The sequence below is a fragment of the Convolutriloba macropyga genome, chromosome 6, assembly GCF_964194025.1.
Source record: "Convolutriloba macropyga chromosome 6, txConMacr16.3, whole genome shotgun sequence".
Taxonomy (NCBI): Eukaryota; Metazoa; Xenacoelomorpha; order Acoela; family Convolutidae; genus Convolutriloba; species Convolutriloba macropyga.
The window spans coordinates 29,736,980-29,763,526 of record NC_134473.1 but is presented as its reverse complement, the minus strand read 5'-3'; the positions used below and the strand labels follow the sequence as shown (position 1 = coordinate 29,763,526).

The window sequence follows — 26,547 nt, the reverse complement described above, 5'->3', positions numbered from 1 at the left end:
AAAGATCTTCCTTCAAAAGTAAAAAAGAAAAATAGACCACATTTTTCGCAGCCTAACTTTTGAAAAAAAAAACTGGCAACAAAAGATTCAGTTAATTAAACTTCAGTTGTAAAAAACTTTTATGCGACTGAGATCAAGCAAAACTGAAAACAAAAGAAGCAAAAGATTGTTTAAAAATTGGTCACGCAAACATTCAGCGTAAAAAGTTCCGAATAAAAACATCCGCGGCTATCCAGTCATTGACCTTTATTGCATAAATTACTTTTCGGTCAATGACTTCTTGACAATGACAGCTTTTCGGAAATAGGCAGCTTTTCCAAAAATGAACCATTTTTACATTCAATATTCAGTCATTGACCATTACGGCATAGGTAACTTTTCGTTCATTTACTTTTTGTCAAGGTCAAGTTTTCAGTCCTGGACGTTTTTCAAAATACATGCGAATCAAAACGCTTTGATGTAAATTTAAGAGGCCGTAAAACATGTGAAGATTAGGAGCTTAAACATGGTGGTATAGGTATTCAATTATTTTTAATATTTAGATTGATACAAGATAGATAGTGACAGAAAGGCATGGAGCACAAACAATTGTGAAAATAGGGAATTGGAGAAAATAGAAACGTATGCGACGTTAATGGACAAAAATCCCGATAAATACGCGGCTCATCTGTTTCTTAGCTCAACTCATTGCGCTTTTGACTCTTAACTCACATACCCCGGTTCGAATCCGACTGTTGCCAGTCGCTTTTTGCCGAAAAGCATGCTTAGGGGCTGTTAAAACATGTAAAGATTAGGAGCTTAAACATGGTGCCTTTTAAGTCGACACTGAATTAATATATAGATTCTAAATTTAGCTTCAAACTTCGACGACAATAAGCTTAACACTAATACCGATCAGCATTAAACTCTCAAAAACTTCGATAACTTGATGCACTAAGTTTTTAAATATTAAACGGATCTATTCTGCCCCCCCCCCCCCCACCCCCGCTTAGTGAGCATATATCATTTACGCCCCAAGGCGTCAGTGTTTTTTTAATTAACAACGTGCTATACAACAACACAGAAATTGTTACTGCGGGATATGAAACCCTCGGAGGGGGCAGAATAGATACCACTCAACAATAGCGTCCCGACTATTGTTTTATCCCGATTTTTTTATTTCACTTAACCTTGCATGTATTCGGGTACAATTGCTGAACGAAATCTGAATTTCATTCACTTAATTTCAGTCTTGTACAAAGTAAAAACTTTCATTGACAAAACAAAAAAACTAGGTCCAGGATGCACTCAGAATGAATTCGGGAAAACATTTGAAAAAATGCGGTCAAAAAAGCTAGAAAAAACAGGTCGAATTGCCGCCCTTGAACAGAAACCACCCGAGAAAATAAATTTTAGCTCTCGATTTTCAAACATATAGGAGAGCAGAATGAGAGAACAGTGAAACTAGCCTTCAGAACCAAGTAAGATTTCACGCAAGAAATTGAACAATCCGTAAGAATTTTTGTTCAAAGATTTTAAACAATACATAGCAAAATTTAGACCTAGAAATGAGCAGGAACGACTCAAAACCCCTGTTCTCAAAACCACTTGTTTTGGCGTGAGTTCCTAGATCGTTAAAATATGCGAGGCCTTATGAAAGGCATCATCCCAATATAAAAAGGAAAGCACCTAAATAAAAGCCTTTGAGGGGCTGACGGCGGCAATTAAAAAAACGATTTCAACGTCCATAGTGGAAGATACTCTGAACAAAAAATGAGTAAAAAAATTGAAGCAGAAAAATCAAATATGCGTAGAAAAACATACCCGGCAGATTGCCGGAAAATAGCCGCCGTTGATTCCAATAAGCATGATTGGGATTGAAATAACAGAAGATATTGAAAAAAATGATTTTTGTATAAAAACATTTTTTTAAGTCCGATTTATTTTGATGGCATTTCGTGGTTGAACATACTTCTGTTTTAGAGAGAGGCTACAGGGGCTACCATCAATAACAATAAGCATCAATAACAATAAGCATTAGAGATGGTAAATAAGACTTATAGGAACGACGTTCAAATAGCGGGCATCTAAAATTGGGCTTTATGGGTTTATCCCGTTTCTATTTCTGACATCCATTTTTGTACTAACTCTGTTCATTTTGAATTGCTTTGCTGAGCAACTGATGTTCAAAATCACTTTTAGCAGAATGAGAGAAGAGAGAAACTAGCCTAGAGAAGTCAAAAAGATTTCACGCAAAATGTTGAAAAGGCGGCAAAATGAGGTAAAGCGAAACATTTTTTTATTCGACGAAGTAAAAAAAAAAATAGGAGCGCTATAATAGCCGGCTGAGAAGATGAGGGCGGCTATTAAAAATAACTAACTGAAAAATTAAGAGATGAAATCAAAACAAAACTTGCAGATTCCCAGAAAATAGCTGTCCTAGCTTTGTAGAACTGCAGTCTCCAAAACATAGCCGACAGATTGCCGGAATAGCTGCAAAAGAATAGACCTTAGTGCCATATAATAGAGATAGAAAAAGATATAAGTAAAAACGGTATCGACAACGCTCAAAAAACTATGTACATTCTGCGATAAATTAAAAAAGCTTGTTAAAATTAGGGACCTTTCATTAGAACCTTTATTACACATATGAGTTCCTTTGACCTTCATTTAATTCAAATCAAACTGAAGTTTTAATGTGCAAAAGTCATTTTACTGAGGTAAGTCACGTATGATCAACATCTAATCACGCAAAAATTTCTGCTAGAGAGAGAGAGAGAGAGAGAGAGAGAGAGAGAAATGACGTCACCCGCACAAAAGCCGTTAAAGAGAGCAAGAAGAGTTCAGAAAATTTGACTTTCAGCTTTGCTGTGTGAACAAATATAAAACGAAAAAGAGCGTCAGTCGACGAAACAAAAAAACCATAGCAGGACGTACAATTCAAAGAATTTCCGTTGATTAAACAAAAAACTAGACTTAAAACGGAATATGAGTGAAATGAGAAAACCATTTCTATAAAAAAAAATCAGAAAATAAAAATAAAAAACAGAAAATCAAGGTCAAAATGCCGCATGTGAACAAAAAACCACTAACGAGAAATGGAAATTTGGATCAAACAAAAAACTAGGCCTAAAATGAACTCTGAATGGATTGGAACAATAATATAGAAAAAAAATCCAATCCAAAAATAAAAAAACATAGCCGGAAGAATTCCGGAAACGACTCGAAGTAGAAATCTGAATATTCTCACTAATCAAATGCATCACCAGCATGTTACCAATCAAGAGACAGTGTAACCAATTCACAAAGAAAAGTCTGGAGAACTGGAAACTTGACAAAGGACAAAATCAAAAAAATATATTCTCTAAAAATCCAAACAAAATTCTCTACAAAAAGATAACATGCAGCTTCCCATCCATAACTCGTAGAAATCAATTATTTATATTTTTGGCTAGATCAATCGCCCACCTAGTACCTGCAGAAACGTTAAACAACAAACTAAAAAAAGACAAAAAAACTCTTTAACGAATTAGAGTTCTGTATAATTTGTTTAAATGAAAACTGCCCTGCTAAGCCTTCAATTTCAAATTCATTGTATCGAAACCTACAAAAAATGCTCTTTATTGAGAAAAAGTTACCAACAAAAAACAATAAATTGGAAGAAATAGGCAAAAAACTTAGAAAAAAGACAAAGTGGCCAAAATTTGCTCTGATTTACTCGGTTTTCTTTAACAAAAACAACTCGAAACTGATATCAATCGAAATGAGAGACATCCAAAAAAGCTACAACAACTGACTTTCACTAAAAACCTCCCCAAATGCTATCAAAGGTTGAGGAAGAAGAAAAACGACATTTAAAACCAAATTGAACAAAAAAAACGAGAAAAAGTAAGGTGTTTTTTAAAATTTACAAGAAAAAATAAAGCGAAATAAAGCTACTTTGAACAAATAGAGCAATGAAATGCTCGCGAATAATGGGCAAGTCATAACAAGCTGAAAAAAATCTCTACGATTGAAAAAAAACGAAAAGCAAAAAAATTTAAAAAAGTGGTAAAAAAATTCTCAACTTTTCTCATTTTTCTTCAAAAAAAAAAAATGTTTTATACCAACAAAAATGTAATTAATTTGTATCCCTCATATTCTTTGAGTAACGAGCTTCTATGCAAATTGCACTTAAAGTAGTAAATCAAAACAAAAGGCCAAAATACATTAAATTTCGTCGAAAAATCAGCAAAACTGATCAAAAAACCCCCAAATTTGCATAAAACTCAAATTAACTACTTGAAACCTTCAATTCCTATCAGAACGAGCCCAAATCCAATACAATATCATAATCAAACCTCATAAAAAAGAAAAATTGCATAAAACTGCTTTTAAATGCCGCACGTGAACAAAAAAATTTCGCTCGCTCATAGAAAATTTTTTCACACATTAATTTCTCGCTCTCTCAAAAACAGCGGTATGAACAAAAAACCACTCTCTTTTCGCTCCACTCTTCACTTTCGTTCAGCAACCAAATCACTCCGAATTTTTTCGCGCGTTTCATTTCCCGCTTCAAAATTCACTCCAATAAAATTGATTAAAAAAAGGACTTCTCCAATACTCCTCTTCGAGTCGTAAAAAACAGTAAAAATTGATGTGAAATTGCCACTTGTGAACACAAAACCACTCGCGAGAAACCGAATTTTTGTTCAAACACCGATTTCACACTAATGTAAAATTAGAGCAAAAAATTTCACGCCGCAAAACCACTCGCTTTTTCGCTCCACTTCCTGTTTAGGTATGACCAAAATCTCTACTCCAATTTGACTTCAAAATCATGAAAATGTGTAAGCAGATCTTTAAAAAAAGACAGCGCCCCAATACAATTCAAATTCTTTGAATTGTAAAAAGAAGGACATCGCAATATAGCTCCACTCAGCTTACAGCTTCGCAGCAATGAAAAACCGAAGAGCAGCATAACTTGTGTTGTTTGTATAATCTTTAGATTATAATCAACTTACATCGACCGAATTGCTCTCAAACGATCGGCGATTAGTAGGTTAGGCAACAACCAGATGGCACTTAGGGATGCTAACATTAGAGGGGTGAAGTCATGCTGGAGGTTTCTGGGATGTGGATGTTGGACGCGCGGGGGGGGGGGGGGGGGGGGGTCCAAAGAGCCAATTAAATGAATGTAGACGAGGGAGTGATGGAGTGAGAGTGACTGAAATGGCGGTCACTGGGGGATCAAACAATTAAGATTATGCACTTCACACTATAAATTTATATCTACTGGAAACAGATTTGAATCGCATTCTTTGAGACTAGTAAGGACGATAAATTACATATGCCAGACAAAAAACGCATAGAAAAGACCATAGAGCTATTATAATTACTAGCCATATCAATTCAAAAAACAAAGTTTCAAACAACATTAAATTGCAATCATTGTTCATTTGTGCAATTTTTTTGATAATTATATTCAAACCAGTAAACCGGTTCTGTGCTGGGAAAAATTTTCCAGCATCTAGTTTTTCGACAGTAAGATACCTGAGTGGACATTTAACAAAGATGCAAGATTGACAAAAAACGTTAATGAACCGAAAAACTCACCAAAAATTACCAAAAAGATTCGAGGGTTCTCCAAGCTTGTTCTCAAAAAATTATTTTTGTGGTGTCAGATGTATTCATTTATGTGCTCGCAAACTTTTCAGTTTAAATGGCTAATTAGTGCCAAAAAATGATTTCAACAAGTGCCATTGAACAAGAAAATGGCAAAACTTTTGTACCGTGAATTTAGGAATTCAGAGCAACTTCAAGTTGCCAAAACTTCTTCTAGCATATGTCTTAAAAAACTATTTTGCTCGCAAAATGAAGCAAAAAGTGCAATATTTTTAAATTAATTTTTGACCTCAAACACAGAATTGCAGATCTGATCTATTTTGTTTGAAATCTATAAAAAGTCTTCAAGCCAACTTGTTCTCGCAAAAATCAACAAAACAACCCAAAAATAGGCTATATATGCCTAGAGATGGCTGGAAAATAAGGTAGACATAAGAGAACCAAAAAGACAATCTGTTTGAAAACAGCGAAAAAAAAAAACAAAAACTACAAACTACAAATTAATATCTTCAATAATTCTGCTTTGTTAAAATCTCAAAACCCTTAAAAAATTATGATCCTTCAACAAATTGAAAAGTTACGCTCTCAAAAAAAGAATAGCAAAAATTTGCTTTAAATTTTGGTGTTAAATTTTACATAAACAAGAGATATACAAAAACGTTTCTCAGAGAATACGACCAAAAAAATGAACATAGCTGGCAGATTGCCAGAAAATAGCCGCAACAGCTTCGTAGATCTACCATTTCAAAAAAAACAGTAAGACAGACCAAAAAAATTCGTCTTTTCATTGACGGCTGATATGTTATATTTTGATTTAAAAATCTGGAAGTTTTTGCTGACTATATTAGCTGCTCTCAAATAACCTTCATTTAGAGTGACACAAACCCACTTGACCTTATCTCTTTGAATTAAAGTAAATAAAAGTCAATTTGAAAGTCAGGAAGTCATTCTTGAGAGTGAGGTAAGTCAAGTGTGACCAAAAATTTAATCACGCGAATGAACAAAAAACTCGCTCCACTAAGAGCGAAAAATGACGTCACCCACGCACTTCAATTGAAATTGCATGAACGAATGAACAAAAAGCAGATTTGAAGTGGTTGTGACGTCATATGGTCGTAACAAAAATCGCGACGACGAAATAAAAAAAACCAAGATAAGGCCAATAATAGCCCCAGCTATCGCTGTGCGGCTATTAATAAACTTTCATCGAAAAACAATTAGGCAAAAACTAAAGATATTTAACAAATATGAGAGAACAAATAATGTACATTTTGAAAGAAAAAAAATTGTATAGTAAAATTCAAATGGATGCTGCAAAATGGCAATCTAACTCAGAAATTTGAATTTGCTTACGATATACTGAAAATAAGATCAATAATCAAATGAAAGATTAATTAAAAAGTTTTCATACTTTTTTGCCCCACAATCACTAGTTATATTTTCTTCATAGGAGTGGTCGGTACGGTACACGCTGCAGAAGATTCCAATATCCAGTCATTAATTTTCTAGCCTTAACATTTACTAGTAAATATGCAAAACATTAGAACATTTAACTGCTTTTTAACACACTTAACGAATAATCATTTTCATGTGAATGGAAACAAAAATTTCTTAATGCCAAAAAATTTAATTCGAAACTTGAAGTAATGACCATTACTACGCAAAGGTATGACTAAAGAAAAGTGAGAGCGAATCTGCCCTCGATGTATGTCGTTTCCTATGACTTATATCTCAAAACATGCAAAAAACCGTCTTTTACAATGTCATTGGGTTTCCTAAAACTCTGTTATTGAGGAAAACATGAAGGTGTCTCACGGTTTTCCAGATGAGCCGTAAATATTCCGTTGTATGTATAGCAGGTTTCTGCTTCAATTGACATCAGGTAACATCAGACAATCAAACGAGGCCCAATTACCTGAGATTACTATTGAAGAGAGCAATTTGGCATAAAAATTGATAATACAGTGGTCTTTCATTAAGATAGAACTTAAATTGCGTAATTGAGATGCGGTTACCTCGACTAATACTGTACGTGGATCTGATACTGGTGGATGGCGCATGTGTAGTTGTTCTTTCGTGACAGTAGTTGTGCAACTGCTGCTGGTGCAGGTTAGGGTGATGAACCAGATTCTGTGGGTTGGACATGTGCTGGTGGTGGTTATGGGCGAAAACTGTTCTCTCTTGTGGATGGGCGGCAGTGTTATATGCAGAATTATGTACACGGTGAGGAGGAGGTGCAGCTCGCGTAGATGGACCTTAACATCATGAGCACATAATCCAAACGTTACAATTTAAACAGATGAAAATCTAATGTAGCCAATTGCACCAGTTTCGGTTACCTGTGAATAAAATTTAAGTTTTCTTGTCTGATGTGAAGTATCTCAGCTATAAACTTCTGATACGTCGAGTTGGTCTAGCCCCAAAATCTTGTTTATAACATTATATTAGCACAGAAAGATCATCTATAATCACAATTTCCTTTTCCCTTCAAGTACAAAATTCCACTAGCCTCAAGCATTACATAAAGGACACTTGAAAAAGGCGTTGGTAATCTAGCAGAAAAACCGAAAATACCTACCAGTTGCTGACGAAAGGGCTGATCACTGGCAACCGAGTACACCTTCAAAAGATTTCCGAACGCTAATTGCGGTTTATCAACATTACAATGGTGTGTCTCCATTAAAATATGTATGACAACACTAAAACGATGAAAATACAATAGTCAAAAGTATGAAAACACTAAAACGATGAAAATGCAACAGTCAAAAGGCTGGCAGGCACTTTAAATTTACATTACTCAACATGAAACTGCATAACGCAGTCTTAGCTTTTGAAATATTAGGTTGTTTGCCTCAAATTGATAACTGCTGCGCTTAAAACATTTATGCAAAATGCTTCTGTCACCTTTATATGCAGCATCGATTGTGCAGCCCTGTCCCATTGGTACAATTCCAGTGTTGTCTCTATGACTTGAGCCCTTATAGTCCAGAAGCCTCAGAGGAGTTTCAACTGACTTGGCTCTCTGTGGATGCTGACGAGAGTCGTACTTGCTTTGTCTGTTCCTTTGGTGGTCGCGATAGTTCCTGTCAAGCTCAGTCCTGCAGAAAATTTTTACTTCAGTTTTCAGTTCAAAACCTGTCAATTCAAACGTTAGTGTGGATCTTGTTTAATTTCGATATGCTGCAGCGAACAAAAAGTCACTCGAGTTGAATCTTGAGGTAAACCGTTACCTCGATTCGCCCGATAAAAACTAGCTAACATGCATGTTAATGGGTGAACGCAAAGTAAGCCCACATACAGCAGGTCGAACGTTATGTAATACTTAATCTCTCAGAAGTAATACATCGTTAACCGTTACAACCAAGTCATCGCATAGTGTTTTCATACGCTATATGAAAGATTTCATATAGCGTATGAAAACACTATGCGATGACTTGGTTGTAAAATTTCTTAGATTACATAATCATAGAAACAAGCGTTCTTGTTACATATTGAAACAGGAGACCACTATTACTTACTTGAGATAATTGCTTATACTAGCACCACTGTTCGATCCAACACTCGATGTTGAAGAGGTCAAAGCAGACGACTCTGAGGGGTCACTGCACAGATTGGGACGTCTCCTCGTGGGAGTTCCGTATGTTGAGGAGTTATCTCCAAAGTTCAATTCCAAACCTGCTCAAGATACAAGCAAATTAAACGTAACACGAACAATAAACTTAACTATTTAATAATGTTTAACATTATTCTTATAACTTTGCATCTCTTCTTCTTGATCGCCAGATTTAGATAAAATCTAACTGTTTGCCTTTTATTGTCTAACTATATGAAATGCATCTAATGGTCACTACAATCAGCACGAAAACGAAAAATTAAATATCTAAGTTTCCAACTTGGCTTCAAGTATGTTACTTCAAGTCTTCCCTCTCATCTACAGAAATGTATTCTCAAGTTCAAACTTAATATATCTCTTTACTCAAATTTTGCTGCCATGTTAGCATGCCACGTATTTCCGAGGTTCGTATTTCTTAAGCGAAATGAGCTTGCTTTTGTGTTTAACTTGAAAAAATGCTGAAAACTGTTCAGTACTTGCAGATAAATCACATGGTTGGTAGCCCCTTCACTTACAATTGAGCGTTGTTATCAAGATACACTAATAGTTTTATAATTAACAAGTATCACTTACAAAGTCTCAAATGAGAATAAATATTTATAGAAAGACTGTTTCCAACGGCGACAAAGTTAGTAGACAAAGATAAACCGGATATTAATCACTTCGTTTAATGCTGAATACAAGTTCATTTCAATATTCTTGATTACTAATGAAGCTCTGCTTCAACGCTTTTTTCGCTTATAAATAGCTTTTTGAATCCAAACGGAAACAAACTTGTCGTTGTGAAAGTTACAATTCTTGTCACTTCGTTAGGGCACAAGGTAATTCTTGGTTACAATTTTATTGAGACCTTGAAAGTTCTTTCGACCTTGAACATTTCCCGGCCTCCTTGAACTCGTAAAAAGATGATTTTGTTGAAACTGACAACTCAGTTATTGTGAAAATTATCAGAAATGTTATCAATTTCATATAAAACTGATTCGGTACATATTGTCAAAGGTGTGATCAAACCAATTGAGAATCTTCGGGTTTTTCTCAAAGTTGAATAATCTAATCTGCTCCACAATCTTCCGGTTCTTCTCGATGAAGGGGTATGAGGCGACTGACTGGTCTGGTGTAAACTCCAGTTTGTGTTTTCACTTGAACACAACACAAACAATTTTGTCATTACCGTCGAATGTCTGTATTACGGGAGCAAGCGGCCAACAAATTGGGGGAGTGTTGTCTTCTTTGATGATAACAACATCGTCCACAGCTGTTTGTACGTTTTCTGTCCTCCATTTGTTCCGCTGCTGAAATGAAGATAATTATTCGATACTCCATTTCTTCCATAACTGACGAATCGTTTTGTATGTTTCTCCAATGTCGTGACAAGGTTTTGTTTTTTGGTGGAGATGGCTCGGGTATAGCAGTGATGGGTCTTCCGATGATGAAATATCCAGGAATTAAAGCTAAAAATCATTGATGTCGGTTGATGGCGCTGTTAGAGGGCGAATTGAGGCCATCCTGCGTAGGATGGCCTCAATTTGGGTCAGGAGAGTTGTGAAAGCACTGGTTGATAACTTAGTCGATCCAACTGTTCTGTGAAGATGGCGCTTCACAGATTTAACAGCTGTTTCCCACAGTTCTCCAAAATGAGGCGTCCTGGGTGGTATAGTAAACCAATCAATGTGATTTTGGCTCGCAAAATTGTTGATGAGATCCTTGAAATCTTAATCTCGAAGAAGTCCTCTGAATTCTAGTTCTCCTCGGGCTCCAATGAACGTTGTCGAATTGTCACTGTAAATTGCTAGGGGAGTTCCGCGTCTTCCGGTGAAACTCTTGAGGGTAGCGAACCAATCTTCTTTGGTTAGATTTTCCACTGGCTCTAAGTGTATTGCCTTTGTGGTGAAAAAAATGAAAATAGCGGCGTATGACTTTTTTCAGTTTCTCTAAAGAAAATTTGGTATAAAATGGACCACAATAGTCCACCCCTTTGAACTGGAAGGCAAAAGATTCAACTATCCGCTCCTCTGGCAGATCTCCCGTTAATGGCTGGCGTATGCGGACGTCAAATCGTATGCAGGGCTCGCAGTTGTGAATAACTTTAACACTGGCGATTCCTCTAGGAATCCAAACTTTGCCGGAGGTCAAAAAGGGTCATCTGGGGTCCACTGAAGGTTTCTCAAATGACTTTCTTGGATGAGAAGTTTTTGGAATTATTATCGGGAACTTTTTGTCCACGCTATACGGGGAATTCGCGAGACGACCGCCAACGCGGCTGACGTTGTTTTTGTCGAAGAATGGGGAGAGGCTGAGTAGGTGACTGTTTTTCTTGATACGCTTGCTGAATAATTCAGCTGGTAAGTTTGAAGTTGAGTCATCTGGTGTTATAGATCCTTTTATATACCTGAATTCCGGCAGAAAGAGTTGTTGCATGATGCTGTAAAGGGCTATTCTCGCTGAGCGGAGATTTGATGGGGAAAGTTGATGACAAACATCAATTTGTCCTTTTTGTGATGTGTTGCCTCTTCTTCTTAACCGTTGATAGAAGGCTTGTTGGCGGCGATGAAAGACTTACTGATAAATCCGTCAGTAACAGATTCTTTCTGCGATTTGTTTTCCGTTGATTCGTATTGGTTTTTTTGTTTTTGTTGCCTTTCATTTAGACGTTGTTCAATGAAGAGCGCATGCTGCTTATTTGGGTTAAGAACGCTGTTCAATTTATTATTAACGTCTGGTGTTGAAAAAAAATTGATGGATGATTGAACCAAGTCTGTCGGTGTTGACTGGATTTCAGTAGTTGTTGGCTGAAGTCCATTTAAACGTTGCGTAGATTTCTCTTCCTTTGACTCTGCGTGCTCGACAGAGAAAGGGACTATGGGTATAAATTTTCTGCTTCTTGAATGCGGTAATGAAGGTTTGGCTGTAGGGATTTGTCTTTATGGCTGCTCTTAAGAAGGGGCTGTGGTTGTTGGGAATCGCCCTCCTCAAAGTGGTTAGATGAGTTTCGATAGTAGATATTCTGCAGATTAGGTGCGTCCTGATTGTTGCTGGAGAAACCCGAATCTTCGCATGGGTTTTTCTGCTGGTTGGTTACGAACAATTTTTCTGTGAAATTGTGTAAAGATTGGTCTCGGGGTTTCATCGAGTGTTGTAGATGCTGATCTTGGTCGTTGTCAGAAGACTATAAATGAACATTCTCGTGCTGCTCTTTGTCAGAAACTGCGTTTGGTTTTGGTTTTGATGCGTATTTGAATGATCAAAAACAGGTTGCGACTGACTGTTATTGCTGCTTGACCTTCTCCTTATTCTTGCTTGTAGTTGTTGAGTGAATAGTTTGACGTAAGCGAAGACTCTTACAAGTCGATACATTGATGACTGTCTGCTGATAAGATCTAATATCCTGTTGTCTTGCTGCTGATGCTGCATTACTAGAGATAGTTGGGCTGATGAGTTTACTTCGGCTAAACCGTCAGTTGAGGCGCTATAAGGAGGTGTAACATCCAATGAGGGCCAAAACTGCTCGTCTTAACGCAACCAATTGGGTCCTTTCCACCAAAGTTGGTGATTAAGAAGTCTGTCAGCTGAAATTCCTCGTGATGCACAATCATTTGGATTTTCTTCCGTTGGTACAAACTTCCAATTTTCTGATGGAATGATGCTCTGAATTTCTCAAATCCAGGCGAGGGTCACTTGTGAATCCGTCTAAGCAAAGACTTGGGATGGGGAAAACGGCTGTCATTGATGGCTGCCTTCACTGCTTGAGACAATTGTGCTCCAAGAAGTGCTGCACAGAGTTCTAAACCAGGAACACATAAAGTTTTGATTGGGGCAACGCGTCTTTTGGCTGTCAGCCTTTGTGTGTGCACTCGGTCGTCCATTTTCTCCCGCACATAGACAACTGCGGTATATACTTTGGTTGAGGCGTCATAAAACACATGAAGCTCCAAAGATGATGAAAAAGGTGCTGCAAAAACTCGTCGTTAAAGTTTGATCTCGAGTTGATGTCGAAATCTTCCGTATTGTTCTAGAATGCTAAACGATAGGGTTTCGCCCCAGGTCAACTTGTCAATAGAATTTGCGAGAAGGATTTCAATTTAATTGTTGTTGGTTACAACCATCCAAGGGGGTTAAACAACTTTGTGACTTCCGATAATATTTTCCTCTTTGTGTTGGGAAATCCTTTGTCCGGGCAAACTGTGAAGGTGAAGTGATCTGGAACAGGGCTGCACTTTATTCCAAGTGTTTTGGCTGTGTAGTCATTGCTGTTGATTATCATTTTGTCTGAAGTTTAGCGAAAACTGAGAGGCAATCGCTAAACAAGTGATGAAACGCTTTATGTCAATTTTCGAAACAAGCTGTATCAAAACAAGCTGTTTTCAGTGTTGCAATTATCTCGTTTTCAGTGTTGCTATATCAAAACAAGCTGTTTTCAGTGTTGCAATTATCTCGTCCCGAAGTTGAGCGGCATGCTCTACATCTGAGGCTCCTGTTAGCAAATCGTCCACATACATGTCATTATTGATCGCAAGGCGGAGGTTGCTGTTGGTGCAACTGTCTGCTAAGGCTTTGAGAGGTCTAATTGAGTGGTACGAAGATGATGCTATTCAGTAGGTCACTCTTGTCATTCTGTATGTTTTCACCTCTGTCATTTGGATTTTTCCACAAAACCCCGTGAAAATCCTTGTCATCATCGTCAAGTTGAACTTGTCGGTACATCTTGGTAATGTCGGCAGATAGTGCCACGTGATGGAACCGAAACCGAATCAGAACTCGAAGCAGATACGACTCTGAGTTTAGTTGTGCTGCTAGCGTCTTTGATGAAACAATGATGTGGCTAGTGGAAACAGTTTGTGTCAGGCATATGAATTGTTCTCGGACTTCTGGAACTTCCTCCATGTGTCCAAGTTGAAAGAATTCGTGAATGAACTGATTATATCTCTTGTATACATCTGGTTGTTTCTGCAAACGGAAGATGAGGCTCCGCAGTCTTCTTTTCGCTTGATGGTACGAGTCACGCAGGGGTTTGGCGTCTTCTTTGAAAGGGAGTTTCACAACAAATCTGAGTTGCGTCGGGTGGTACCCAGAATCGCTGTAAACTGTCTGGTTCAGAAAAAATGAAAAATGACTGAAGTTCAGTACTCTTCTTTTCAAGTTGGCTCTCACGTCCGATCACGAGCCAACCAAAACAAGAACAAGATAGGCGTTAGGTATTTGGCTTTTGAGGCTCCTTGATTCTGTTGTCTCCAATCATTAATTCTTCATAGTGTCCTGTTCCAATTATCAAGTCTACGGTGGATGGCTGATTGAAGCTTGAGTCCACAAGTTTCAGGTCCTGAAGTTTTGCCCAACCGCTGATATTTACATGATGAGAAGGCAGATTGCTGGTCAATTTGGCTAAGACAGTTGTTCTGATGCCGATGAAGTCTTCGTCTTTCAATTTCAGAATCAGGTTTACTGATCCTTTGCTGTTGTTGACTTCTTGAACTCGGCCATCAGCTTTTTCTTTTTTCAATCCAAGGCGTTGTACTGCATCTTCCGTGATGAGGTTGCTTTGGGATCATGAGTCTAGAATGGCTCTGATATCAGTTTTTCCATTGTTGCCAACTGAAACGATTGGGGTGGGAAGAAATACTTCTTCTTCTTCATTCTGGGACTGTGATGCAGCTGTAAATTTTTCTTTGTTTTTGTTGACTGTTTTCATTGCTTGATTCGTTGCTTCTTGTGGTGACGTGCTGCTAGTTGTAACTGTTGGCGCTGTTGAAGCTGTCCTCGAGTTGTTATTGGCTTCCAAGTGCAAAAGACTGTTGTGCACTTCTTACAAGTTGATCCATTGCATATTTCACTTCGATGTCCAGGGTGTAGGCAGTTGAAGCAAAGTCCTTTTGTCTTGCTCAACTGAGCTCGGCCCTGTTTGAAAGTGCTTTAAAACTTTGACATTGACAAATTTTGTGGTTTTTGTCGCAACATTCACACGTAGTCACTGATGTGGATATATTTGAATGAAATTTTTCAAGTTGTGGGCTGCTTGTAGGCTTCTTGTCGATGGCTGATGCTGACTGCTGTGTGGCTGCTTCAAGGGCGCGTGTTCTTATTTCCATGAACTTTTTCATATCAAGATAGCGTTGGGGGGTTTCTTCTTGGTGATAAAAGTTCCCAACATTGTTTTGGCAGGCAATTTCTCTGCAGTGAGGTACACAAAAAAGATGTCCTGATCGTCCACGGGCTGTCCAAGGTGTCCAATCTGTGTTCTTCGATTGTCTCCATGAGATCTCGAAGTGACTTTGGGTTTTCATTTGATACCGGTTACTGTGAAACTATTTCGTGAATATGGGCTGGTAAAATCAGACGTTTGTTGTCGTATCTGTTCTTCAGGATTTCTCATGCTGTACTGAAGTTTGCAACGGTGATTGGGAGAGAGGACAAAAACATTGCGGCGTCTCCTTTCACTGATGTTTTTAGATACTGCAACTTTTGACCGTCTGTTATCTGGCTGTTGCTTGTCACTGCTCCACTGAATTGGTCGAAGAAGGACGTCCAATCCTTGTAGTCTCCGCAAAAGTTAGCAATTCCAGCTTCGGCAGCTTCACGTTGGTGATGACCGGTCCAGTTGCTAATTGTTGTGTTGTTCTGGCTGGGGTTCTTTTGTACATGACAAAGTGGTTGATTAGGTCAACATGTTGTCCTATCTTGTCGTCGTAATCTTCTGATTTTTCGATTTCTTCGTCGAGTCTGCCGGTGTCATCGATCAAGTTTTGAACTTTCCGATTCAAGTCTGACAGGTAAAACTGTTTTTTTAATCAACAAAGTCGAGATTGTTCCAGTCGTATGAGCTCCTCTTCACTCACATTTTGTCCAGTTCTATCAGTAATTGTTTTGGCTTCGTTGTTTAATATGGTTGCGAACTTTTTATTTGGTTTTATTTTTGAAAACTTTTATTTGGTGCTTTGTTGTTTGTCTGTGGCTTTGGTGACTAATTAGTTGCTTTTTCTTTGCTGTCTCGTTGGTTTGGCTTTGTTGGTCTTTGCTGTGTCGGTCTTTGGTTTGGGTGTCTTTGATTCAGATGATTGTTGCTAGATGTAAACAAAAGAAAAACCCAAAAAATCCCACTATCTGTCCTCCCGAACAATAAGACAACCAAAAAAACACAAAAAAAACGCAACGCTTAGTCTTAGAACCGCAGAGGTGACAATTAAAAATCAGCTGGCATAAACTGGTACCCCCACTGTATAACTCTTGTTCCGGGGCCCAGGTTAATCAACCTATCACTAAGTTTAAGTTATTCAACTTAAATGAACTGAGGGGTGATGGTTATGCAGTGGTTGTCCGCCTTTTTTAATGATTAGCTTATTTTTGATAAACCAACTTAGCCTATCTTAGTCTTATGTCCCTCCTCCGATATAAAATCTAATGTGTAAAGTGAGCTGTTCGTAACCCGCGTGCGTTTGCTCACTCTAATTCTAAGGTATACCCTATGATCTTGTTCGGCGGACGAGAAATGAATACAAGTTCATTTCAATGTTTTTGATTGCTAATGAAGCTCTGCTTCAACGCTTTTTTGCTCATGTATACTTTTTGAATCCAAACGGAAACAAACCTGTCGTTGTGAAAGTTACAATTCTTGTGACTTTTTGAGGGTATGTGGTAATTCTTGGTTAAAATTTTATTGAGACCTTGAAAGTTCTTTCGACCTTGAACAAATGCATTTGTAGCAAAATTTTCAGTTAAATTTCAAAGTAGCATTTTTCATAACAAAAGAGAAAATCGTAACTAGTAAGACTAACAAGAATTTAGCCAAAAATCTTATCGATACTAGAAGTTCTGCAGAAAAAAACAGATTGAAAGTTAATACGTTTCGCTTTCAACAGCCAGAAATTGCAACAGCCAAAAAAAATAATATATAACCAGAATACAGATATATGTTAAACAGAAAAAACTTCATTTTCAATTTGAAACAAATCCTAACAAGTTCAAAACCTATTAAAAAAACATCAGGTGTAAAATTCAATGGGAATTATAGCGCGCCAGACTCAGTAAGCATTTCATTAATATTCAGATCAATTTCATAATTCCAATACCTAAAAACAAGCAGAGGTTATTCGGTTCTTATATGATAGACAGAACTGCTTTCGCTTGACATCTTAGCGGACATTGGATCCACTTTTTCATTTGGTCTCCTCGTTAGTTTACTGTGAGTAGCTGAAAAACATAGCTGACAGATTGCCATAAAACAGCTGCGATAGCATCTCAGACCTGCGGTCACGAAAAGCAAATGAAAAAGATCAAAGGGAAAAAATTAGTTTTTTTTACTAATTGCTGAGATTCTGCATTTTTATTCAGAGGAAATTATGCAACTATCTCTCATTTCCATTAGCTGTCAAAAACTAACTTTCAATTAGAGTGACATATACTCAATAGATCATTTTTCACATAAATTAAAAAGATCAATTAGAGAGAGAGAGAAAAAGTCATTTAAGGATTACGGGTATCAAGCGAATGAACTATCAACTTGCTCTATTAAGAGTGAAAATTGACCGTCACACAACCATTTCGGTCAAAATTTTATGAATGAAGGCACAAAAAGCACATTTTAAGTGAGCGTGACGTCATATGGTCGTAAAAAAATCTTGACGAAATAAAAAACATAGCACAAGTCCTGACACATAATCCAAAGAACTGAATGAACGAATGGTCTAAACCTCAACATTTTTCCAATACCATCAAACTTGTTAGTCAAAAAGGCATAAATGCTCAAAACATTTTAAGTGAGCATAACGTCATATGGTCGTAAAAAAAAATCTTGAGGAAATAAAAAACATAGCACAAATCCTGACTTACAATCAAAAGAACTGGATGAACGAATGGCCCAAACCTCATTATTCTCCCAATACCATCAAACTTGGTTAGTCAAAAAAGCGTATGACCATAAATGCGCAAAAATAAGGCGTCTGAAAAAAATTATTTTCCGCAAAACCAGCGTTGTAAAAATAATCGACAATAACATCACTTTGTATAACTAATGAAACTACACATCCTTAGAATGCATACACCACGCAACTTGGCTAATATGAGTGAGAGAACATGAAAGCTAAAAAATCAAACAAAAACAACTAGATAACTGATATCATAGCTTACTATTATATAATAAAAACATATTTTTTAATCACAATAGGAGAAAAGGGGCATAAAGTACGTCAAATGAAGGCCAGATTTAGAATTTCATAAAAATATTTCAAAAACAACTAGTATCTAAGTCATGAAAAAAATAGTTAACAACTGAAGGCGATAAATTGAAAATTACGCCGCACTAGAAGGGTAATAAGAACTATTATTATTAAGATTATGCGAAAAAAACCACAAGAAAAGCAAAAAAGGTCCAAAATCTACCCATTTTTTCGACACTCAAAGTCGTCACTATTAGGAAACCCACTGGTATGAATTCAAGACCAATTAGATTCGTTCTAGCCTCGGTAGCATTGATATTTTTTGAAAACAAATAGTCTCAAAGCTATAAAAGTGACTAGCAAAGAACTTGAAACATTAACTGGATTCAATTAGACCTCGATGGTAGCGAACGAGATCAGTCCCAATGTGAATAACGCATTTAGGCACTTTCGAAAACATTGTGAAGACAAATGTTTAGCTACGAGCAGAACAGATTAATTTGATTAATTCATGCCTCATTAGAAAATCATGACACCTGTCATCATTGAAATCAAGTGGTAAGACAACAGAAGGAAAAATACGGGTAACAACAGAAACGGGTGAGCAGAGAAACGGCTAAGCATTTTTTAAAAAATTTTTTGACAACAATTGGTTTCAAAGTCACAAAGCATTAGCTGCCAGTTGAGCGACCAAGTAATTACTAATAGGTGCAATTAGAGTACATATGTAAAAATTTAAGGAGCACACAGAAAACATGAATCAAATCGTAGCACGTACAAAAATTCTATCTCAAAAAGTGAAAAAATATCCAGCGTGACTAATTGCCAATCTAATCACTGACTTCTCATTGACATCAAAAACTCGAAAAAAGTGAACAGATCTTTTAACACAGCCTGAGGAATTGCGGAAGCAACTGGAAGCGTCAGAACTTCAAACAATACCACAGTTGCAGCGAATACCATTATATTTTGTCCGAAATCGTCTATCCTTTTCATCCCCCCATATTTAATTGAAGTAATTGGTAAAACTTTACACCCCCTGAAATAACGAGACAGCTCTGAGCATCGACATCGTTGAAACAAACTAACAGAAAAACGATTGATTTCAGAAAAAAAAACAAAAAACGCCTCTAGGATTGAAATATTCAGATATAATTTTGAACGACAAAACTCACTGTCACTTTTGATACCGCAAAAAAGGTAGTATTAAAAGATATGTGGTTTGAAGGACAAAATTCTATGGATGGACAAATACTGAACTCTTGTTCCGGGACCCAGGTTAATCAACCTGTCACTAAGTTTAAGTTATTCAACTTAAATGAACTGAGGGGTGATGGTTATCCAGTGGTTGTCCGCTTTTTTTTTTAATGATTAGCTTATTTTTGATAAACCAACTTAGCCTATCTTAGTCTTATGTCCCTCCTCCGATATAAAATCTAATGTGTAAAGTGAGCTGTTCGTAACCCGCGTGCGTTTGCTCACTCTAATTCTAAGGTATATCCTATGATTTTGTTCGGCGGACAAGAAATGAATACAAGTTCATTTCAATGCTTTTGATTGCTAATGAAGCTCTGCTTCAACGCTTTTTTCGCTTATGTATAGCTTTTTGAATCCAAACGGAAACAAACTTGTCGTTGTGAAAGTTACAATTCTTTTGACTTTGTTAGGGCATGTGGTAATTCTTGGTTACAATTTTATTGAGACCTTGAAATGCATTTGTAGCAAAAATTTAAACTTAAATTTCAAAGTAGCATTTTTCATAACAAAAGAGAAAATCGTAACTAGTAAGACTAACAAGAATTTAGTCAAAAATCTTATCGATACAAGATGTTCTGCAGATAAAAACAGATTGAAATTTAATACGTTTCGCTTTCATGAAAATTACAACAACCAGAAAAAATAATATAACCTGAATACAGATAAATGTTAAACAGAAAAATTTTCATTTTCAAATTAATCTTAACAAGTTTAAAACCTATTCAAAAAACATCAGGTGTAAATTTCAATGGGAATTATAGCGCGTCAGACTCAATAAGCATTTCATTAATATTCAGATCGATTTCAAAACTCCAATACCTAAAAACAAGCAGAGGTTATTCGGTTCTTATATGATAGACAGAACTGCTTTCGGACATCTTAGCGGACATTGGATCCACTTTTTCATTTGGTCTCCTCGTTAGTTTACTGTGAGTAGCTGAAAAACATAGCTGACAGATTGCCATAAAACAGCTGCGATAGCATCTCAGACCCGCGGTCACGAAAAACAAATGAAAAAGATCAAAGGGAAAAAATTAGTTTTTTTTACTAATTGCTGAGATTCTGCATTTTTATTCAGAGGAAAATATGCAACTATGTCTTATTTCCATTAGCTGTCATAAACTAACTTTCAATTAGAGTGACATATGCTCAATTGATGATTTTTCATATGAATTTAAAAGGTCAATTAGAGAGAGAGAGAGGAAAAGTCATTTAAGGATTACGGTATCAAGCGAATGAACTATCAACTTGCTCTATTAAGAGTGAAAAATGACCGTCACACAAGCAATTCGGTCAAAATTTGATGACCGAAGGAACAAAAAGCATATTTTAAGTGAGCGTGACGTCTTATGGTCGTAAAAAAATCTTGACGAAATAAAAAACATAGCACAAGTCCTGGCTTATAATCCAAAGAACTGAATGGACGAATGGCCTAAACCTCAACATTCTTCCAATTCCATCAAACTTGGTTAGTCGAAAAGGCATAAATGGACATAACACATTTTAAGTGAGCGTAAGGTCATATGGTCGTAATAAATCTTGACGAAATAAAAAACATAGCACAAATCCTGACTTACAATCCAAAGAACTGAATGAACGAATGGCCCAAACCTCAATATTCTTCCAATACCATCAAACTTGGTTAGTCAAAAAAGCGTATGACATATATGCGCAAAAACAAAACATCTGAAAAAAATTTAAAAAATTACTTTTTTGCAAAACTAGCGTTGTAAAAATAATCGACAATAACATCACTTTGTATAGCTATTGAAACTACGCATCCTTAGAATGCATACACCACGCAACTTTGCTATTATGAGTGAGAGAACATAAAAGCTAAAAAATCAAACAAAAACTACATAAACGATATCATAACTTACTATATAAAAACATATTTTTTAATCACATTAGGAGAAAAGAGGCATAAAGTACGTCAGATGAAGGCCAGATTAAGAATTTCTTAAAAACATTACAAAAACAATTAGTATCTAAGTCATGAAAAAAATAGTTAACAACTGAAGCCGATAAATTGAAAATAACGCCGCACTATAAGGGTAATAAGAACTATTATTATTGATATTATGCGAAAAAAACCACAAGAAAAGCAAAAAAGGTCCCAAATCCACCAATTTTTTCGACATTCAAAATCGTCACTATTAGAAAACCCACTGGTATGAATTCAAGACAAATTAGACTCATTCTAGCCTCGGTAGCATTGATATTTTTTGAAAACAAATAGTCTCAAAGCTATAAAAGTGACTAGCAAAGAACTTGAAAAATTAACTGGATTCATTTAGACCTCGATGGTAGAGAATGAGATCAGTCCCTACTGACACTAATTGCTAAAACAAAATGAACAACGCATTTAGGCACTTTTAAAAACATATTGTGAAGACAAATGTTTAGCTACGAGCAGAAAGGATTAATTTAAGAAGTCAGTGATTAGATTGGCAATTGGTCACGCTGGATATTTTCGAGATTGAATTTTTGTACGTGCTACGAGATTTGATTCATGCTTTCTGTGTGCTCTGTAAATTTTTACATATACATATGTACTCTAATTGCACCTATTCGTAATTACTTGGTCGCTCACCTGGCAGCTAATCTTTTAATGACTTTGAAACCAATTGTTGTCAAAAAATTTGATAATAATGCTTACCGGTTTCTATGCTTACCCGTATTTTTCCTTTCTGTTGACTTACCACTTGATTTCAATGATGACAGGTGTCATGATTTTCTAAAGCGGCATGAATTAATCAAGTGGTAAGTCAACAGAAAGGAAAAATACGGGTAAGCATAGAAACCGGTAAGCATTATTATCAAATTTTTTGACAACAATTGGTTTCAAAGTCCTTAAAAGATTAGCTGCCAGGTGAGCGACCAAGTAATTACGAATAGGTGCAATTAGAGTACATATGTATATTTAAAAAATTACAGAGCACACAGAAAGCATGAATCAAATCTCGTAGCACGTACAAAAATTCAATCTCGAAAATATCCAGCGTGACTAATTGCCAATCTAATCACTGACTTCTCATTGACATCAAAAACTCGAAAAAAGTGAACAGATCTTTTAACACAGCCTGAGGAATTGCGGAAGCAACTGGAAGCGTCAGAACTTCAAACAATACCAGAGTTGCAGCGGAAACCATTATATTTTGTCCGAAATCGTCTATCCTTTTCATCCCACCAGATTTAATTGAAGTAATTGGTAAAACTTTACACCCCCCGAAAAAACGAGACAGCTCTGAGCATCGACATCGTTGAAACAAACTAACAGAAAAACGATTGATTTCAGAAGAAAAAAAACGCCTTCAGGATTGAAATCTTCAGATATAATTTTGAAAATTGTAGTATTAAAAAATATCCAGTTTGAAGGACAAAATTCTTAGGATGGAAAAATACTGATATACATGGAAAAATACTGCTAGACACGGAAAAATACTGATAGACTCCAATATCACCTGGCTATAAATTGTAAAAAATAACTCATGATAATAGTAGAAAATCACGCATTTTAGAACAAAATACTTCTATATTGTTGGGAGATATCAAAGACAAAAACAAATTCAAACCATTGCTAAATTTAAATTAATCCTGAAAAAGAAGAAAAAAGGATGGAATACTCAACGCATAAAATTGTTTATTAGCTAAACTTAGCCCTAAGAATATTCATAGAAAAGAGAAAAAAAGTCAAAAGTTCAGAAGGTAATTTTAACAAATTCTCATTGCTGCATTATATATCAATTGCAAAAAAAGTTCAAAACTGAGAAAAACAGCTTAAATAATAAAATTTTATATCAACTATGAAAAGAATATCCAGTAAAACTGTAGGCGTTAGGAGAATGTTAGAATGACTCATGCCAGAATAAGGAGAATAAAGACACATTGCTCGAAACATAGGAACAAAAAGAATACTTCGTAATTTTAAGACTACTTCGTAGATTATTGGATTAATTACGTAACTTTTAGTATCAATGTACCGTTCCGCTACTTAATGGATACAAAAACTCACGCATATCTGTTAAATGCCATTTTAGAGCAATGGAAAAATTACGAACTCAAATGTGCCGATATAATCTTCTAGATAGTCATCTAATAGCTTCTAGATAGACTCCTAGATAGTGATGTTTTAGAAAAGAATAAAGTTATAGCAAAACTATCTAATTAGCGTTAGTTAAATTTTCCAACCCCTTGTTTGTATGTTTTTCCCATTTTTCTTTTTAAATTTCAAACTATTTTAAGATATAATCTGTAACTTCATCTAAACCTCAGAGACACGGGTTTTCTCTGTAGTCAAATGATTGTGTTGTGTAAATGTGTGATTAACTCGTGATGCTGTTGCCTATAGAACATAATTTATTATTATTATATAAACTCAAAATTCAAATCGGCAGAAGAAATGACACAAAGACCGCAAAAAAGGAACAAGCTCTAAACATTTGCTTTGCTTCAGAATCGTGCTTTGCGCAAACAATCGTAGCCAAAGATTAGTTTTAAGGCAGATAAAAACCGAGCTCACAATGAAAACTCAAGATTGAACCAATTTAGATATTACCTTGAACAATTTCTGCGTTCCTTACATAAAAATATGCACACGTCACTTTTTTATGTTGCACTCTTTATACTCTAAAAATATTTGTTAAGCTTTAAACATATGCTGCATGATTAAAAACGTTGTTAATATGAAAAAAAATGTTTCGTTGCCACAAAATTCACAGCAACATTTATGCAAACTGAACACAGATAACACTCCACCTTTTTTCCTGTCATGTGACATGGCATTAAATCGGCTGTTTTGGTGGGCTGGAGAGAAACTGTTATGTTGCTCACTTCCAGTTTGAAATCTTCTTGGTGGCACATTGGGCGACCTTGGCGACGTATTGTAGGGTGACGGAGGAAAATTCAAGGACAAACCCGCAGCCCTCTTTGAAGAGGGTGAATCATGAGTTGTGTTTAGCTGAGCAGAGCCAAAATGACCATTCACACCGCTCGATGGAAGCAGCCTTGGGCTTTCATGAAAACCGATTTCGGCTATTGGTTTCTGCATCTTGCAGTTACTACTATTCTTCGAGTTCAGAAGAGGCGAAGAGGGAATTAGGAAATTGTTCATCGAGGAAGAACCCGGCATGTTTGGGTTTCTGGCTACGGGGACTGATTGGTCAACGTTGTTCGCGGGTGGCGAAATGGAAGTCATTTCACATCAATCAAATTGTCATCTAGCTTAAAATCATGCTCGGTTCAATTAATTCAGAAAATCGTCAGACATGACTAGTGGTCAGTCTTGGCCGAAGTGTTTTGAAGTGTTTTGAATATGAGATAATTTCTGGCTGGAGATAGAGCTGAAAAGCTATCCATATTATTCTGAAATAACAAGGTAAATAGTCTCCATCAAACTTTACTAGAGATTTGACACAAAACGTAGACAATTGCACTTGCAATTTTGTACTAATGGTCTCCAAAGTATAATGGTTGAATTTTCTATTTCAAAACCAACACTTCGCGGAATTTATATTTGCGCCACGTTTTACGTTTCTCTTTAAGACTATTTGAAATATCCAAAAAAAAAAACAAACTAAAATTAAGCATTAATACAAAAGCTGCCTTTACAACTAATACAGGATTAGAGAGCTGTTAGCGCGAGTACTTGAATTAAGATCGAAACCCCAGTATCGTGAAAGATTTTCTTTAAATTACTGGCAACAAACCCAAATCATCCATTGTTAATCACTTCGAGTGGTATGTATTTGCTACTGTGCGTTGTCACCCTCATTACAACTTGTCTTACGATAATGCCGTTAGACACCTAACTCTCTAGTAACAGAAAAAAAACGGTTCACTAAATAAAATCTATTCGCTTTGCTCTATTTAAATAGCTAACTAATGGCAACCTTCCTGCACTAATGCGTGAGCATTTTTTTAATGCTCAACATTAAATATCAACAATAATCTCAGAAAGTGCACACACAGCCACAAATTGGCGCCCAGAATTATTTTATATTGCCCAAATAAACAATCAATACACAAGAGTACATGAAGTTAAATATTTGCGAATCGCATGGTGGCTAATTTACAAATTCATTGAAATGCAATGCATACATATAATTGACTCAATACATCAGCATAAATAACCGCATTGCCATAAAAGTTCGGGCTGAGATCTGTGAAGTAATAATTAAATTTTTCCATAGCCATCCAAGAACAATTTTCTGATATTAAAACGTACGGCAAGCAAAAAACGTTGAGCAAAAAATACATGAAACTCAGTTCAGGTACATTTTCACCTGATAAGTTTCAAGGTAACTTCAGGTGCGATCAATTGGCCTGAACGACTCAGATAAAATTATTACTATCTTCTCGTAAATTTATGACCGCATGATACTGCGACAATCGTTTCAACTCTATCTGAATAAATTCGACATCACTAATTCTTGGTTAATCAGAGCACACGAAGCCATTGAACAAAATTTTTTACTCTTGCTTCAGAAAAAAAAACCTATATAATTTCTCAGTACAGAGATAATTCTGCCTAATTTGTATTTTGATGTCTATTCCGAACAAAATTCCATACGTAAAAGAAATAGTTTCACACAAATAAACGGAAACATTTTAATTAAGACAACTTCCTCAATAGAATGGTCCTATTCTGAAATTAACAATAGAAAAAGATTGCAAACAAACGAGCCAGGAAGACATTGAAAACCTCCACCTGCAAACGAATACCTTTCTAGGTGCAAACAGTCAAATTTACAACGCCAACAGCGAGTAGAAGCAGCCGCAGGTGCTGTTTTAGGAATCCAAATTGTCTTTGGTGATAAACTGGTTTGCTTCATTGAACATGTTAAGGCGTATTGATCATAATAAGAAGGATAGAAACAATACCGCAACTGGTTACTTGCAAAGAACCAATTCAAGGCTCCCCGACTGAACGTTCATTACACGCGTAAA

At 36.3% G+C, this 26,547-nt stretch overlaps 1 protein-coding gene across 1 annotated transcript in view; it reads right to left on the bottom strand.

Annotated features, from left to right (window-relative positions):
* The window catches only part of LOC142341613 (uncharacterized), a 66,816-nt gene extending 41,857 nt beyond the window's left edge, over nucleotides 1-24,959 (bottom strand). Inside the window, exons 1-4 of the mRNA XM_075392700.1 lie at nucleotides 24,358-24,959; nucleotides 9,102-9,258; nucleotides 8,488-8,681; nucleotides 7,599-7,838 (exon numbers count right to left, since the gene is read on the bottom strand). Of these exons, the coding sequence (XP_075248815.1) occupies nucleotides 7,599-7,838; nucleotides 8,488-8,681; nucleotides 9,102-9,258; nucleotides 24,358-24,796 (1,030 nt within the window). The 5' untranslated portion in view covers nucleotides 24,797-24,959. The remainder of the gene's footprint in view (nucleotides 1-7,598; nucleotides 7,839-8,487; nucleotides 8,682-9,101; nucleotides 9,259-24,357) is intronic.
* Between the last annotated feature and the right edge of the window lie 1,588 nt (nucleotides 24,960-26,547).